This window comes from Emydura macquarii, unplaced genomic scaffold (assembly GCF_026122565.2).
Source record: "Emydura macquarii macquarii isolate MOO-44397 ecotype Brisbane River unplaced genomic scaffold, CSIRO-AGI_Emac_v2 contig_2205, whole genome shotgun sequence".
Lineage (NCBI taxonomy): Eukaryota > Metazoa > Chordata > Testudines > Chelidae > Emydura > Emydura macquarii.
Genome location: NW_027132342.1, coordinates 25,042,471 through 25,060,571, shown reverse-complemented (window position 1 = coordinate 25,060,571; position 18,101 = coordinate 25,042,471). Strand labels below are relative to the sequence as shown.

The window sequence follows — 18,101 nt, the reverse complement described above, 5'->3', positions numbered from 1 at the left end:
TGAATTTTTCATGCTTAAATTTTATATCATTCTGTGACAGTAAGTAGGATAAGAAGTAGGTAAGAGAGTAATTTGTTGTTAACAGGATTTTGAGAAAGTTGAGTTGATAAATACCAGTGTCTGTAGTCCAGCAACCTTCCAGTTTGCCAGGAGGAGCTGTCTCATCATTCTTCTGTAAGGTTCAATGTGATGTAAACAACAACAAAAGATGCTGTACAGTTTAAAACAAAATATGCCACACAGCCCTGTGTGGTACATTAGAAATATATACTATAAGAAGAAATTTCTATAAATCCTTAATTAATCTGTAGAACATAGACTAGATATTGCAAAATCGTAAAGCTATAGAAAATTAAATCCCTATTCCCAGGCCCATAATAGAATGTTCTCAGAATGTTGTTGCATCTCCGTGTTAATATATATATGTGTATAAAAAAGGTTTAATCAGGCATTGGAGGCTCAAAAGTGTCTGAAAGGCAGAGCCTTGTTTTGTGGCTGATGAAGAGTTCATGGCCAGAGCCAGAGCACTGAGAGACACTGAGGAACCATGTATAGTGTAGGGTACCTCCAGGAACAGAGTCTGCTTTACCAAGAGAACATTGTGGGTATGTCATTGGTGCTTATTGTCTCAGGGTGGTTTTTTATCCTTTTGATCTGTGTGGCCATGAGCCCACTGATCATATCAGGCTGGTTTTGTGGCCCAGTAACTACTGTAGTTACTAAATCTGCTTCCATACAAGTTAACGTCTCACCACTTTATTTCTACATGATCAGCATATCAAATAATTTTTAGCAAGAAGGACAAACCATTGGGAGCTTAGAAGTACAGATTTTAATTATCTACTTCACTTTTAAAACTCTTCAGTTTATTCATGACCAAAAATATTCTCACCATGTGAACTCTTTAAAAAGCTCAACTGAGCAAAATGGGTGTAGGCTTCTTTTAAAGCTGCATCTGTACCTGAATAATTATATAAAAATAGCATATTTATATAGCAGTGGATGTTATAATGGCACTAAAAAGACAGTGCAGATTACCTAAATCAGTGGTTTTCAATCTTTTTTCATTTGCGGACCCCTACAAAATTTCGAATGGAGATGTGGACCCCTTTGGAAATCTTAAACATAGTCTGTGGACCCCCAGCAGTCCGTGGACCACAGGTTGAAAACCACTGGTCTAAAACTAACCTCTAGTCAAGTTTATTTTATATTGAAAAAAATTATAAATCATTATATTGATTTACATTTGTTTTTCAGATGTCTCTAGAAATTCCTGGAGCCCCACAAAAGATGTCCACAGTCAGAATAGCCTCCACTGTTTCCTTTAGTACAGACACAGAGAGTCAGATAGATAACAAGGCAACTACTGCTCCAAACAAGGAACTTTGCATTCAGTGGTACATTCCATCGCTGGAGAAATCAACAAAAGATATGGAGACCATGGTATAATTTCCAAATGAAAGAAGAGTTGGATTAGATTTTAAAAAAAAAAACAAAAAAACCAGTGAATTTAAGTGCAAAACCTGAAATTTGTATAAATCATATATACAGACAGTTCCTGATGCCACACGCCTGACATTGCCTGTATGTTCAACAAAAATCTTCATCTACTGCTAAGAAATAGATTTGCAGCCACAAGACCAAATTAATTCAGTTAGGACTAAGGCTGACCTACCGCATCTTGTTGTGCCATTATATTGGTATTACTCCATAGACTGGGTGATTGTGCTTGCTATATGGACTGTAATGCTTTGATATAATAAGATGACTGACACACATCAGGGCAGGGAAGAAGTTTCAATAGGAACATGTATCCTAGCCCACATTCAGTGGAAGCCCTCTGTTCGATCTGCATGAGGTGAAGACTCTGGGTTTTAGAATGCCTAATTGAATGGCATCAGAAAGTGGGGGTGGGATCAGGGTGGTCATGCCATGTGGCATAATCATTCAAACTCATAGAAATTATTGACTGATTTAGCAGTAGCACCTACATTGGTATAGAAAGAAATTGTATAGAAAGGAACAACTGCCCCAAAGAGCTGACAATCTAAAGTCTGCGAACACTTTTGCACAAGAGCTTACCTTTACTCACACAAATAGTCCCACTGAAATCAATAGAGATGTTAGTTTATATATTGTTATTGAAATACTTTTTGTCTGAAATACCAGTACTGGCTTACATCTTATATATTCCCATTTCTTTACAGGTTTTGCTGCTTTATGCTTATAATACAAAGTATATCAAGATTGTCAGCATCAAGACTTTCAATTCAGTTAGTGTGTTTTCTGGCCACTTGTGGATTCCACTGACTAGGTAATTGTTATATTACTACATGCTATACTGTGTGTGTAATGTGTAATGTATGACTAATTTGTGTCTTGACCAAATGATGACTGCTTAGAAATATAATTATCTATCAGTATTTGAAGGCTATAATTACCAAGGATGGAGATCAGTTATTTTGGTGCTACAAGGGGACTAGCTAGGAGTAATGAGATAAAATTAGTAAAATAAATTTTAGGCTGAATATCAGTAAACTTTGAGATATATCAGACTGTGGATAGATGCCCAAGGGAAGTAATGGAAGCAGGATTGTTTAAGCTATGCAGAACTGGACTGGAGGAAGCACTGGAGAACATTGTGAAGGAAACAGTCTTGTAGGAACAAGGTATCCTTGGCCCAGCAAAGCTCAGGAACTTCCTCATTTTGTTATACAAGTGGCAGCAATATTTTCTGTATTACTTCAAATTCAACCCAGATCATCAAATTGTTAAAATGAACTGGTGTGTTCTGGCATACAAAAACACAACACACCAACAAAGGCAACGGAATGGCAATGATACAAAGGAGAAATATTATTTTTGAAGTATGTTTCCTCTTGCCATTTCTCTTGTGGTTCTTTTAAATCACAAAGTGCCCGATACTGCATTCCTTCACATCTCAAATTTCCATTGTTTTTAGTGAAAGTTTGGTTTGTGCAAAACTTCAGGATCAGGCTTGAAATGAAAGGAACTATCCTACAAAAACTGTATGAGAAACAACTCATGTCAGTTTGTTTATGCGTAGAAATAAAAGTCACATCAAAGCATTGCCAAATGTATAACTGCATTTCATAACAGATACAACTGTTTTCTTTTTAGAGTTATTTCCTTACGTGAGAAATTGTCTAATGTGAAACAGCAAATTGAAATTTTGATGCAGTCATCTACAAGTTTTCCTTTACAAGTACAAAGTGAAAGACAGAAACGGGTGCCTTCAACAAAGTCCAAAATTAATCTTGCAAAGGTGCAACTTGATGAAAGAATAGAAGTAAGTGAAGACAAATTATGCTCAGGATTCTAAATATGTCTGATAGTCTGATGTCTGAGATCAGTGGTCCCCAAACTGTGGGGCGCGCTTCACTAGGGGAGCATGGAGGAACGTTCAGGGGGGTGCGGCAGAGCCGGAGCCAGCTTCCAAGTGAAGCAGGGAGGGAGCGCCATCTAACCCCACTCTGCTCCCCGCTCCGCTCCGACCCTAGCCTTGGCCCCCAGCTCTTGGCTTTGCTCCCAGCCGCAGCTCTGGGCCCCAGCTTCCGAGATAGCATGGACTAGGTAAGGGGGGATGCAGACCAAAAAATTTTGGGAACCACTGTCTTATATGTTTAGTTTTGAGGAAATTGGGGGAAAGTTAAAATAGAAGACAAAAACTGAGATCTCCCTTGTCTACTTCAAGGAAGGTTGAAACATTTTCACCCATCTCACCTAATCTTTAGCTTTGTTACTTTTTTCCCTTCCTTCTCAGCTGTGCCTGGCACTTTACAGACATAAAATATGCTCAGCTCCCCTGAAAATAAAGGCCACATTCTCAGATGTCTAAATACATCTGTAAGCACCTAACTTTTTTTAGCGATCCCTATTTGAAAATGTTGGCCATGGCGTTATACTAATATGCAGATCAACACAAAAGTTCTTTTGACAAAATAGCATATACATCTTCAGTGCAGAGTTGCCAGTGACTGGATTCTAAAAAGGGAATCTTCCAATAACTCTGAGTAGGGGTAAAACTGCCAAGGAATTTCTTTTCATTTTCTCTCTACCACCATGTTCTCTCTTTTTATTAGCAAGGCTGAATATGGCTCTGTGACAAAAATAAATAAATACAAAAGAGGCAATTTCAGAATTTCCATGTGGTCTCTTTGAGATAATGTCAATGGAGTAGAATGTTGCTGCAGTATAACTGCTGCTTGATAAATGCCGAGGAAAAGTAGACGTTTATTTTCAAAGTGGGAGACATTTATCATGTGACAGTGGTCTCTCTGTATCTATTATATGAAATGATTAATGATGTAGATGCTGTCATTTTGCTTGATGGGTACTGTGAAGCAGTGACAATCGCTCACTGTGCCATTATTGAAAAGCTGTATTTTGACTGGCTTGGAGAACAAATTACGTTACAGCCAGTCACAGAAACCAGGATTTTTAGAGGGTAGACAGAGCTGCCCTTTAGTGCTTGTTTCTGATTAGCTGAAGGTTTTTGTTTAAATTTTCATTATAAATAAGTCAGTGATCCAAGAACCACAGTCTGGAATGCTAATTGGTTGTGGTCTTTCTTTTGTATGCTACATGTACATAAATATCATCTTGCTTAACTCTAATGTCTTCAATAAATGTGTGGCAAAAGTACATTTATTGGGGGCTCATTCCTGAAGTGAGTGGGTGTTTTGCCTGAATAAGGACTGCAGGATTGGGCCCTTAGATTGCTATAGAAAAGACCAATATATATGTATTGTAAGTGTGGTACTTTATAAATCTAAGGATGTCTGAGAATCACTTCTCTGCAATGTTTGAAAATAGAACATAAAGAACATAAACATTCCTGCACCTGGAATTCTGTCAAAACATCAAATAACCCCATAATTGTAATGCACTGAATAAGAATTTTTTAAATCTTATCTAATAGTTCATAACAGAAAATGGAATACAGTATTGATTTTCCTATTTTGTTATCATTAGGAAATGCTTAAACAATGTTTGTCTGAAGTAAAAGCTCTGCTGTCTGGTGTTCCAGATCTGTCGTCTCCATTAACTGAGGTATGATATTCTGATTTTAAAAAACGCTCTTTTTCTTCCAGGTTAAAATTCTTTGATCAAACTAAAATACAGAGGATATCAATTATTGTCTTTCTTACTTTCTTTCCTATATTATTGATTTTTAATAGAGATTTGTTACAATCAAAATAGCTTTGATGTACGCAAAACATGATTATGAACTTTGTATCTTCGTTGTTTGGGCTACCAACACTTCCTTTCACATGCAACAGAAAACTACAAATGTTCACAGTGGATTTGTCTAATTTTTCCCTTCTCCACCCTTGCCAAGAGCACCCTTTGCATAGGCTCCACCAGATTCCCATCACTCTTTAATATAATGACTACATGTATCCTTACATGGAGTTTTGCACCCTTCCAGTCATTTGGGCTTTCCTTTTATCCTCTTTGGTTCTTACTATCAGCTTCTTGGAATGTGGATTGCCCCTTTTTGTCCATGACATTGTATTCAAGTTGTTATCCCACATGTGGTCAGCATTCAGTTTCTCTTGGAGGCATCCAAAGAGTGATTGTGACCTCACTACCAGCTTCTAAGTCCCAAGCAAGACTGTCTTAAATAAAAACAAGGTGGGTGAGATAATATCTTTAATTGGATCAGTTTCTGTATGTGAGAGAGACAAGCTTTTGATCTTACACAAAGCTCTTCTTTAGGCCTGGGAAATGTACTCAGAAGGTATGTCTATACTGCAATTAGGAACTCACAGCTGACCCATTCCAGCTGACTCAGTCTTGCAGGACTCTGGCCTGTGGGGTTGTTTAACTGCAGTGTACACATTCGGGCTTGGGCTGTAGCCCAAGCTCTGGGGCCCTCCCTCATCACAGGTATATATCCTGGACTTTCTCTTCTGAGTATATTCCATGGTATCGGAGTGCCTGGCTGTAGATTACGGATTCCTTGGTGTGTTTGGGGTATTTACTGGCTCTATGAAGGTAGGTGTGGTGATCTGTGGGTTTCATGTAGTTGTCTGTAGGGTTCCATTGCTAAAGCTGATCGTGGTGTGCAGAATGTTGACAAAGCAGCACCAGACTCTATCAGAACAACAGATATAAAACCTGTAGATGTAACTTCACTGCTACAATTATCAAGACCCCCCACAACATATCTTTTGAGATCCATGGGTCCTACACTTGCTGTCACAGCATGTGGTGTAATTCATCCAATGCACTATATACCCCAGTAACAACTATGTGTATGAAACCAGATAATCACCACGCTCCCAAATGAACTTTCAGAGAAAAATGATAAAAGACAAAAATACCAAATCACCTGTGGGTGGACACTCCACAAAGCGATCACTCTGTCTGACCTCTCAGTCTTCATCTCAAAGGAAATCTGCACAACACCTTCAAAAGTTGCACCTGAGAGCTTAAATTGATAACTTTGCTAGACACTAAAAGTCATGGCCTGAACAGAGACACAGTATTTATGGCTTATTACATCTATAATCCATTAAAAACGTTCATCTTCAGCTTTTTGTTTCCCCTATAACTGGAAAGGTGTTGATGGTCCACTTTACTTTGATTGGTCCCTTGAATACGTGTTAACTACTTATGCTGTACAATCTGTTCCACCTTCTATTTAGCTGTGACACTCTGGTATGTTTCCCAGACCTGAGGAAGAGCTCAGTGTAGCTCAAAAGCTTGTCTCTCTCACCAATAGAAGTTGGTCCAATAAAAGATATTACCTCACCCACTTCGTCTCTTTAATATCCTGAGACCAACATGGCTACACCAACATTTCATTAAATAAAAACAGATGTAGCATACCATGTTAAAAAAAATCTGTTGGTTGGTCAGACTCAGCATGACAATTCAACCACCAGCCCTCTAGGGATCGCCTGCCTCGCTTAATTTTTTTTAGGATATTTGTAAACCTGGGTGTCTTGTGAGGAGAAGCTGGCATAGGGGCAACTATTGTGATAGTAGATGACAAAATATTAGTATAAAGTCTCAGCAAACTGTTGATAGACTGGTCAGGACAACCTTTTTCCTCAGGTCTGCCTGGTAGAAGCTTACCGGTTCAATCAGCATCCAAGCTCTTTATGAGGCACAGGTGCTGGAACTAGGGGTGGAGGGGGTGCTGCCACACCCTTGGCTTGAAGTGGTTTCTACATATACCAGGTTTACAGTTTGGTTCAATGGCTTTCAGCACCCCCATTATACAAACTGTTCCAGCACCCCTGTTATGAGGCACTATTATTCAACTTTCTCAACTACCGTAAGATGGTCATGTAAGGGTCGCAGTGGTTGCAGCTGGGTGTTTAAATAAGAATCCCTGGGGTAAGCTTTCAAGTCCATCTGAACTAGAAACCCCTCCACTAATCCCCAAATACCTTTACCCTACACCTGCCCACAGCATAATGATGAATACAAAGACATCGCCCTCTATAAATAATTCAACCATGGATCTCTCACCTCCACTCCCCCTTCCCAATCATATAGCGCCTCTTTCTCATTACAAAATACAGAAACCCAATTCTCATGTAAAAATAAGGAGTTCCTAGACTCCTTGGTACTTACAGCACAGTCCTCCTGACAGGAGTGAGACTTGTCCAAAGGACTGACCTATGGATCATGGCCCAACTAATAATGGGGGAAACGCCTGTCCAAGCTATCTGACAGTTCTGCTGTCCCTTCTTGGCAGATCAACACACAACAGCACAAATGATCAGCTCCTTAAAACCCTTTTGTACATATCACCTTCCCCTTCCCTTTCCCCATCCACCCAGTCCCAGATATTCACTTTATTCAATATATATCCCTACTCCCAAAGGACCCGATTCCTCCACATTACCCAATCCAATGCCCATATCTAAATACAGTTGCGTTCTGCAGAAATCAGACTTCCAACAATCCTTCCCAAACATCTTCGGTGGAAGAAGAAGCTGGGCCAGGGGAGTAGGAAGAGAAGCAACTTCTTTACAGCCCTGCTGGGTTGTACCAGTGGGGCCTGTTTTAAACTTGTCCTGAACATCTTCTCATTGTGGAGAATCTGGCTGCAGGTACAAAGCAGGTCCAGCCCAAGTTCCCTCACTGTTAGACAGTGGCAATTAACCTTTCGATTTTATGTACTTTTATGCCAAAATCAAACTCAGATATTTCCACGGCAAAACATTTCACTTTTCACACCAAAATGTTGACTAGAGGCTTCAGGACAAATCCTGTCACACAAAACGTCTATGGGAGATTCGGTTGAGGAAGGATTTAGGGACTGATCCTGCAAGGGGCTGAGTATCTTCAAATCTTACTGAAGCCCATGGATGTTAAGGATGCTCAGTACCTCCCTATGTACAGTATGTTTCAGAGCAATATTTTCAACACTTTCAGTATATTTTATAAAAGGTTTTTGGTCAGACGTACAATAACAGATGATGACCCTTTGCTAGAGTGGGGGGAAGCTCAGGGAGGGATTATGCATCAGGAGGTATAATCCCTCACCCATGTCTACCAGCCTGCAGGTGGAGTACACACACTAGTCCTTTAGGATGGTATAGCATGCTCCCATTTTGGTGATCATCCAGCCCTGCCTCTACCTGTCCCCTGGAGCCAGGCGCATAGCAAAAACACTTCTTGCCTTACTTTGAGTGTAGGGACTGCAGTTGTTCTTGCCTGGTGGGAGCATCTAATCAGGAGAGGTTCCGTAGGCACCCTCGCCCATTGACGGGCCAGGGACAACCTAATCCCTTAAAGAAATCTTTTACAGTTGTTTTTTCCACCACGTTTTTGTCTTTTTCTAAGCTAAGTGAATGAAATCAATTTCTAATTTTGTGTAAAGTCTTTTAAAATTCTCTTTCTTGTCTGGCCACGCTTAGCTGCCCATTGTATTTTTTCTTGTCTTGTTTTCTTTTTCTTTTGTTCAGATGTCTGCCTGTACTTTTGCTTCAGCAACACTTTTTAATTAGAACAAAAGGCCATTTTCATTGACTCATTCATTTTAGAGAATATTAGTGTTCAGGTTTTGAGACTAAAAGGTGGATCATCTGTTAAAAAATAATATACTCAATGCATAGCCAGGTGCCCAAGTAAAATGGCAAAGCTAGGGAAATGCAGTTTTAAATTTCAAAAGTGATTTCTAAATATAATCACTGCCTTAAAAATGACCTTTTCACTAAATGCAGTTTTTAAACAATAGCTTTAAAACTGATCTAGTTCATATAGACTAATGAGGAGTGGCTGGTCTCACATTAATTGGGGGCAGGGCTAGGGGGACTCACGTCATCTTCTTACAAGATCCATAGAGCTTAAATTGGAACTGTAATATAACCTGGGGCACTCTTTCTTTCCTTGTACACCCTCTCACTGGTGTGGAGGGAGGGAGGGAGAGGAGAAGATTGGAGATAATTGTAACTAGTGAGATTCTCTGGCACCATGGCTCCATTGGAGCCACACTACGGAGTGGTTGGGGGAAGAAACCAAAGATCAAGAGCTGGCACAAAGACATGAATGGGGCAGATGTGCCTGGCATCCAGTGGAAATGCCAAGGTCCCCAGGTTTGAGGGGCACAGAATGATCAAAGAGAAACTCTGTGAAAGGATCTTGCTGAGGGTGCTCCCAACTTAGCCCATTTCCATGGGTTTTTATGCAAGAACGGGTTGTTGGGCTCAAAGTTGTTTATGTGCAGCAAATATTTGCAATTTATTCTTCCACTGTAGTTGGGAAACCTGGTTTTAGACAATTTAGGATGTCTCTGTTCATTCCTGCTGGAACATTAAAAAGCTATTCAGTTAGGAAATACTGTTTTTGTCTTTGCCAGATCCCATTTGATGTTACTTTGAAGTCAATAATGAATTTGGAGAAAATGTTTGACCCTGCTAATGGATGTGTGATAGCAGGAGGAAGCCTTTTCAACTGGATTGTATCTCTGCTTCCTTGAGTTTTCTTGCTGTAGTAACTTAATCAAATACTGAGTTTCATAGTTTTTAGGGTCAAACCGTGTTCCTACTGAAGCCAGTGGGAATTTTGCCATTGACTTTAATGGGACCAAGATCTGGCCCCTAATGATCTGTTTAGTTTTTAGTTACATTTTAGAAAATTGTCAACTTATTTTAAAAATATAAAAGATATCCTTCCTGCTTCCCTATCTTTCTTAAACTAAATAATATCTTTTTCAGAAATTAATGTTCTTATATGAACTTTTCATAATAAAAAGATTTAGAATGTTTGCTATTCAGTGCTATATATAAATAAGTGCATCTCTATTTTGCAGAGGTTTCTCCTTTTCAAAAACCTCATGTTGTTTAAAAAATGTGAATAGGCCAAAACGGCTGTTTGCCTTTCAGATAGTGCAGGCCTTGTAGCCTCATAATATTCAGATATAAACGATGGATTTTTCCATACAGCATGTGTTATATGCTAAACTTTACCAATACTCTTTTAACTTCTTTTGCTATTAGCTGTTTCTGTTGATGAGCTTCACTGAGAAACAACTACCTAAAACCACTGCACTGGACTCCTCCTTTCACAATTTTACTGTTTTAAAATTACAATTTAAATTTAAAATCCTGGGTTCTGATCTGCCTCCTGTGTGTGACTATAAACACTGAACAATGCAATCCTGGCCTCACTGAATGGCAAAACTCTCATTGACTTCACTGTGGCACTGTATCTCTGTGCCTCAGTTAACCAAATTATAAAATAGATATAATGCACTTCAAGGTGATCAGTTAAGGAAAAATAGGGTTGTGCTACTTTTTGCTTTATTATATATAAAGGAGGAGTGAAAGTGTTTTTGTTATATGTTGCTTTTATTAAAAGGGATGTGGCTCTGTGTGTGTGTTTATCTTTACATTATTCAGATGTTGTCTACCTTGTTTTTCCTGTAACACTATAGATAAAAGGAATACTACTAGGATTATGACATTAGAGATACCAAGAATGTGAAACTTGAGTGATTAATTGGGGGACTGTATTTTTAGTGAGACTGTTATAACTCTGTTATAACTCATATTTAACTCAAATGCCTAACATAGTTGGGAGAAAAGATTCACAACCACTACCCCTTCAATTAAAGTCTGAGAATGCTCCAGCTCCAGTTCCACAGTCTTCGAGGAAGATACCCAACAAATACAGGAAAGATAAAAATTGACATTCCTCATATTTTTATTATGAAAAAAGTAGAAGAACAGCATACTTGGAAAAAGCTTTCAGACTTCATAAAAAAACAAAAAAGGACACACACCCTACTTTTTCCTTTTTCTTTGATTCTTTTTTCTTTTTGAAGGTCACCTTGAAGTATATCAGAGGGTGTTCATGAAGCTTAATTAATATTTGTAAAGCACTTTGAGAGCACCAGATGAAAAGTGCTGTATAAGTAAAAAGTTTTATTGCCAAGGAGAAAACTCTTCAGTGCTGTCAATCTGGACCTGCCACAACTACTGAATTTATTTTTAAAAGAGAAATATTAAATAGAATTCTTTTCACATTAATTTTTAAATATTTTATGCTTTTAAAGATATTTTTGTTGAAATAAGAATTTTATCCTACCATCTCCCCTTAGCACATCAGTAAAATGGTAATACTGAAATTTTGACATCATTGTATCCATAGCAGCAGATTTTACTTTCATAAACACAGGATTAAGAATTCATTGCAGGTTCCAGAAGGTAGCATTGGAGACAACATTATTCTTTAGCACGTAATTAAATTCTTTAGTTAACAATCTGCTTTGTAAGGAAGAAAGCTCATATTTAAATACATTTTCAATAATTGCATAGAGAAAAACAAATTTAATTGCAAAGTAAATTGCTTCTAGTTTTCTGTATTATAGGAATTTGAATTGATTTTTCTTCTCCTACCATTGAAAGCAGACTAGGGTTTATTCTGTTGGACTCAGATAAGTCTAATCATTTTTTGTTACCCTCCTCTGGACTCTCTCCAATTTGTACACATCCTTTCTGTAGTGGGGAGCCCAAAACTGGACACAGAACTCCAAATGTGACCTCACCAGTGCTGAATAGAGGGGAAAAGTCACTTTCCTCAATCTGCTGGCAATACTCCTACTAATGCAGCCCAATATGCCGTTAGTCTTCTTGGCAACCAGGGCACACTGTTGTTTCATATCCAGCTACGCCCCAGGATGACTTTAAGCTGCCTTTACATTGAGGGGTCAGTTCCAGAGGAAGTTAGTGTATCTCAGGACAGGTCTTGCTTCTGGCCAGTTTTCCATAGGGTCATTTCAATAGCTAAAGACTGCCAGGGCAGAGGGATGTTCCAGCCACAATCCCTTTCCTCTGGCCATGCTTCCTACTTAAGGGAGAATCAGAAAGTTGGCAAAGGAGCTGTTACTGCGACTTTACACCACTGAAGAATTCCAGGTATCTTCCAGTTTATGGCTGCTTTGCAGCACTGGAGCAGCACAAAGCACTGGCAATAGGAGGCCAGGACCTTACCATATCTTCCATGGTTATTGGCATAATGCATCCTGGAACATGATGACACTCTTAAGGCGTAAGAAATATAGACTGTTTCTAACCAACAAAAATTATAGTAAATGCATGACAAAAGTCAGTAATATGTTGATTGTGAGAATGGACTGAATCAATCTCTCCATTCAACCTAGAGCTGATTCAAAGCTGTTTTTGAAACCAAGTTATAATTGTAAAAATATCCACAGTATTTTTCTCCTCCTGAGTGTCAGGAATCAGGGTTTGCAGGAGAACCAGTGTCCGGGCAACCTCACAAGTGCAGTTGACCTGTAGTGAGGCTTCCTGATTGGCTACACCGATTGATTGGTAAGAGGAATCAGCAGACTGGCTCTTAAGTCCAGCGGCAATGGCAGCAGTTTGGTGGGTGCTCAGAGAATTTGCCCATGGCTGCAATAGCACCTGCTCCTACCTTGTTCCTGCCCTGCTCCTGCCTCAGTCCCAGGCCTGCTCCTGCCTTGCCTCATTCCAGGTAACCCAGCTTTGACTCTCAGCTCCTAATCCTGACTCTGACTAGCAGTCCACTTATCTGGTATTAAACCAGACAGTCCTGCTTTTTTAGGGTTTGGCCCCCATCAGGTATCAGACAAAACAGGATATGTCTGACATCCTCCATCCACTTCTTGCTCTCCAACGACCAATTCGCAACCCAGATCTGCCAAACCCTGAATGATGCAGGTATCTGATTCAGCTCCAAGTTCCTATTTCAGAACGGCCTCCTCTGTCACAAGGGTTGTATCTATATTACAAAGGGACAACCTAGGCTTCAGGTATTGAAACTATGCCATGATTCACCACTTGCAGGCCATTTTGGTCAATTCAAGACCTGGAACCTGGTCTCAAGGAGCGTCTGGTGGCCAGGCACACAACTTACATCAAAGATCACATCCCTTAGGGGACAGTTTATTAAAGGGGATACTTTATATCCTAGTAAAGAGGAGAGGATAGAAGTTGATAAAGTACAGATAGGAACTGAAGAGAAACAGTCAAATGAAAAAGAGTCCCTTTCAGTTACAGCACATGAAGGCAGAAAACTAAATAGTGAAAAATTTTATAGGTGCTTGTATACAAATGCTAGAAGTCTAAATGCTAAGATGGGTGAACTTTAGTGTTTGATATTGAATGAAGATATTGAGATCACCAAAACTTTATGGAATGATGATAATCAATGGGACCCAGTAATACCAGGGTACAAAATATATAGGAATGGCAGAGTATGTGGTGTTAGTGGGGGAGTGGCATTATATGAAAAGAAAGCATAGAGTCAAATATAGTAAAAATCTTAAATTAATCAAACTTCACCATAGACTCTCTATGGATAGAAATGCCATGCTTGACTAATAAGAGTATAGCAGTAAGAGTATACTACCAACCACCTGACCAGGATGGTGATAGTGATTGTGAAATGCTCAGGGAGATTAGAGAGACTACAAAAATAGGAAACCCAATAATAATGGGGGATTTCTTCTATACCCATATTGACTAGGAACATGTCACCTCAGAGAAGGATGCAAAGATAAAATTTCTAGACACCATTAATGATTGCTTCTTGGAGCAGCTAGCCCAGGAATGTACAAGGGGAGAGGCAATTCTTGACATAATCCTAAAAGGCACACAGGATCTGGCCTATAGCTGAATTGCTCGGTAATAGCGACCATAATGTTATTAAATTTTACATCATCGTAGCGGGGAAAATACTATTTAAAAGTATCATACTAGAGGCTCAAACAACATGTGTACTCCAAATAAAAAAAATAGTAAGAGGAACAAAAAAAAAATGTCACCATGGGTAAACAACAGAGTAAAGGAGATGATTAGAGGGGAAAAGGCATCCTTTAAAAATTGAAAGTCATAGTTTACTGAGGAAAATAGAAAAAAAAAAAGCATAAAGTCTGGCAAGTCATGTGTGAAAGCATAATTAGGTGGGCCAAAAAATAATTTGAAGAGCAACCAGCAAAACACATAAACTAACAGCAAAAAAAAAAAAAAAAAAAAAAAAAAAAATATTTAAGTACACCAAAAGCAGGAAACCTGCCAAATAATGAATGGGGCCACTAAATGAGCAAGCTGCTAAAGGAGCACTAAAGGAAGACAAGGTTGTTGCGGAGAAACTAAATGAATTTTTTGCATCCGTTTTCACTGCAGAGGCTATGAGGGACATTCCTACACCTGAGCCATTCTATTTAGGTGACATCTGAGGAACCATCCCAGAGTGAGGAACAAATTGATAAATTAAACAGTAGTAAGTCTCCAGGACCAAATGGTATTCAGCCAAGAGTTCTGAAGGAACTCAACTATGAAATTGCAAAACTACTAATTGTGGTATGTCACATCGCTTAAATCAGCTTTTGTACAAGATGACTGGAAGATAGTTAACGTAATGCCAAATTTTATAAAAGTCTTCAGAAGTGATCCTGGCAATTACAGGACAGTAAGCCTAACTTCAGTATCAGGAAAACTGATTGATTGAAAATATAATAAAGAACAATATCAGACATATAAATGAACACAATATGTTGAGGAGGAGTCAACATGGCTTTTGTAAAGGGAAATCATGCCTTACCAATATATTAGAATTCTTTGAGGGAGTCAACAAACATGTGGACAAGGGTGATCCAGTGTCTAGCATACTTTGACTTTCAGAAAGCCTTTGACAAGGTCTTACATCAAAGACGCTTAAGTAAGCAGCCATGGAATAAGAGGGAAGATCCTCTCATCGATCAGTAACTGGTTAAAAGATAGGAAACAATCTGTACTGGAACCAGTGATGTTCAATATATTAATTCATGATCTGGAAAAAGAGGGTTCCACCATAAGGGTTTTGATCTCAGAGACGCTTCTGGCTGAGATGATCGCCACCAGGAAGGTGACCTTCCAAGAGAGAAGCAGCAGGGAGTGTGATGCTAATGCTTGAAGGGGGTTCCCATGAGCCTTGACAGGACCAGGTTTAAGTCCTATGGGGGAGATAGGTTCGTGAACCTGAGGGTAGAGTCTTTCCCGCCCCTTGAGAAACCTGACCATCATCTCGTGGGAGAACGCTGATCTGCCGTTCACTGGAGGGTGGAACACTGAGATGGCTGCCAAATGAACCTTAATAGAGGAGAGAGCCAGATCCTGATGCTTTAGATGGAGTAGACAGGTCAAGAGAGACTACAGAGAAGATTGGGATGGACAGGGATTCCATTTGGAGGCCCAATAAGTGAAACGTTTTCACTTGGTCAGGTAGGTTGTCCTGGTGGAAGGCTTTCTAGTACCTAGCAAGACCTGTTGAACCTGTTCCGAGCAGGCCTGCTCTTCAGGGTTTAGCCATGGAGCAACCACACAGTTGGGTGCAGGCAGGCAAGATTCGGGTGAAGCAACCAGCCGTGGTTTTTGTGAAATGACGTCTGGGTGGAGTGGGAGCGTGCGTGGAGCTGCCACTGAGAGATCCAGAAGTGTGCCGAACCAATGCTGATAGCACTGGTGTGGTCTGGTCATCTGTGCATATCTTCACACCCCTCTACATTGTCACCCGACAGGCCTGAAATGACGCTGGTTTTGGAAGAGCAGTGTTACAATCAGCATGTCTGTGAACTCTGAGCCTATCTCCGAGGGTACTGCTGGTGAGTCACCTAGCATGGAATGGACATGAGCAAGCACTTGAAGATGAAAAAACCGTTACTAACCTTTCACAACTGTTGTTCTTCAAGTTGTGTTGCTCATGCCCATTCCAGGACCTGCCCTCCTACCCCACTGCCGGAGTTACCAGCAAAAAGAAACTGAAAAGGTGAGGGGCCGGCAGCACCTCTTATACTGGTGCATAGTCGTGTGACTCCAGGAGGCACTAGGGTCTGTCTTACAGATACCACTGAGGGAGAAATCTCTGACAACTGTGCATGCGGTGTGCACACACGTAGCATGGAATGAACATGAACAACACATCTTGAAGAACAACAGTTATGGAAGGTTAGTAACTGGGGGTTTTTTGTGCCCACAGAGTCCACATAGGGAAGTTACAGGGCAGAACTTTGATGTGCACTGCTATTGACACCCCCATAGTCTGAACGGCAGGATGGTGAATTAATCTCTGCTTTGATTTTTAGTGGGAGACTGTTGGGAACAAGATTTGTGTGAGTGTATACATGCCCATACATATATGTCCCATTCTATTTTATTCCTCTTCTTAACCCTCTGTAGTATTTGAACATCTCCAGCAGTGCATTAAATAACGTGACTACCGTCTGTTATATGTGGGTCTTTTCTCCTGTCCCCAGAAGGAAAATAGTGAGTTTTTTATTTCTGTATTAAAATATAATTTAATATATATACACTGTGCTACCTATTTACATTAGCAAAGCAAAGTTGAAGAAGTGCACTTTGCACTTAAAGCAGAAGGTGACAGGTCTTATTTGCTGTTGGAGTTTGATCGATAATCTTGGGCTGATTCCTGAGAAAGCTGTCTCTTACACAAATAAGCTGTATCTTTGCTGACTCCCTTCTTTGTTACATATCTGCACAGTGGGGCCCTGATCTTTGGCTGGGGATCATGGGGTACCATAATACAAATAATAATTAATAATAATATAAGTGGGGTTTCAGGATTATGGTCCCTCAGTGACGGCCATATCTAAAGTTCTCAGTTTACAAATGAAAGGCTCTTTTTTTCTAGCTGCCACTCCTGCAAGTGGAACCTGAAATCTGAAAGTTAAGCTGGTTTCCAAATGGGCTTACGAACATTCATAAACTTACTATTGCCAGAAAATTATGTATATTTGGAGTTTTTGAGGAGTGGGAAAGAGGAGTAAGAATCCTGAACTTAAAAAAGTTCACTCAGAGCAGTCTTAAGCAGAACTGGCATTCTGGAAGAGGAAGAAAAGAGAACTCCCACTCTTGTGAGAAAAGCAGTGGTGCCTATTGAGACTGTAAATACAGATAATCAATTGTCACAATGTACGGGAAGAAAAGTTTGTTTTATCAGATATTTAAATCATTAAATGGAAAGGAATCCCCTGCTAATGTAGATAACGTTCAGCAAGGAGACTATATGTTAGAAATTCACGTGTGGTCTTCAAGCAGGCAGCAGTCCTAAATGAAAGGCTAGAAAAACCCAAGAAAGGAGAAATTAAGATAATGAAGCAATTGATTTATAATTGCATAGCAGAAGGAATGAAAGATCTGAAAGTTGAAACTGTTCATGTGAATTGCATATTTGGTAAGAAATTAGATGGTATTAAGGAATTCATTAACTTTAATTCAAAACCTGCTCAGCTGTTTTTGATAGAAGCATGATAGATATGGCTTACTACCAAATTACTTTTACATAAACATCAATACATACAGAAGCTAAAATGGCAATTGATATGCTGTTGAAAGAGGTTTTTTTTAATTGTTTGTTGGGTTTTTTTTTTATATTTAAGTAATATGAATAACCAAGACATATATTTTGAAATAATATATAGTGTAATTTGCTGTCAATCATCAAACTTACCCAACCTCCCCCATCATGTAAACTTATTATCTCAAACACCTTAAAATGATACTTTGTCTTGTCCTAGCCTCCCTAACCTAAGCCACTAACATTTCCAAAAAATTCCCATTAACATCTTTTTC

At 39.4% G+C, this 18,101-nt stretch overlaps 1 protein-coding gene across 1 annotated transcript in view; it reads left to right on the top strand.

Annotated features, from left to right (window-relative positions):
• The window catches only part of CFAP54 (cilia and flagella associated protein 54), a 173,878-nt gene extending 163,020 nt beyond the window's left edge, over positions 1-10,858 (top strand). Inside the window, 5 exon segments of the mRNA XM_067559769.1 lie at positions 1,258-1,443; positions 2,208-2,314; positions 3,142-3,310; positions 4,996-5,073; positions 9,845-10,858. Coding sequence (XP_067415870.1) covers positions 1,258-1,443; positions 2,208-2,314; positions 3,142-3,310; positions 4,996-5,073; positions 9,845-9,964 — 660 coding nt within the window. The 3' untranslated portion in view covers positions 9,965-10,858.
• The last annotated feature ends 7,243 nt before the right edge of the window (positions 10,859-18,101 follow it).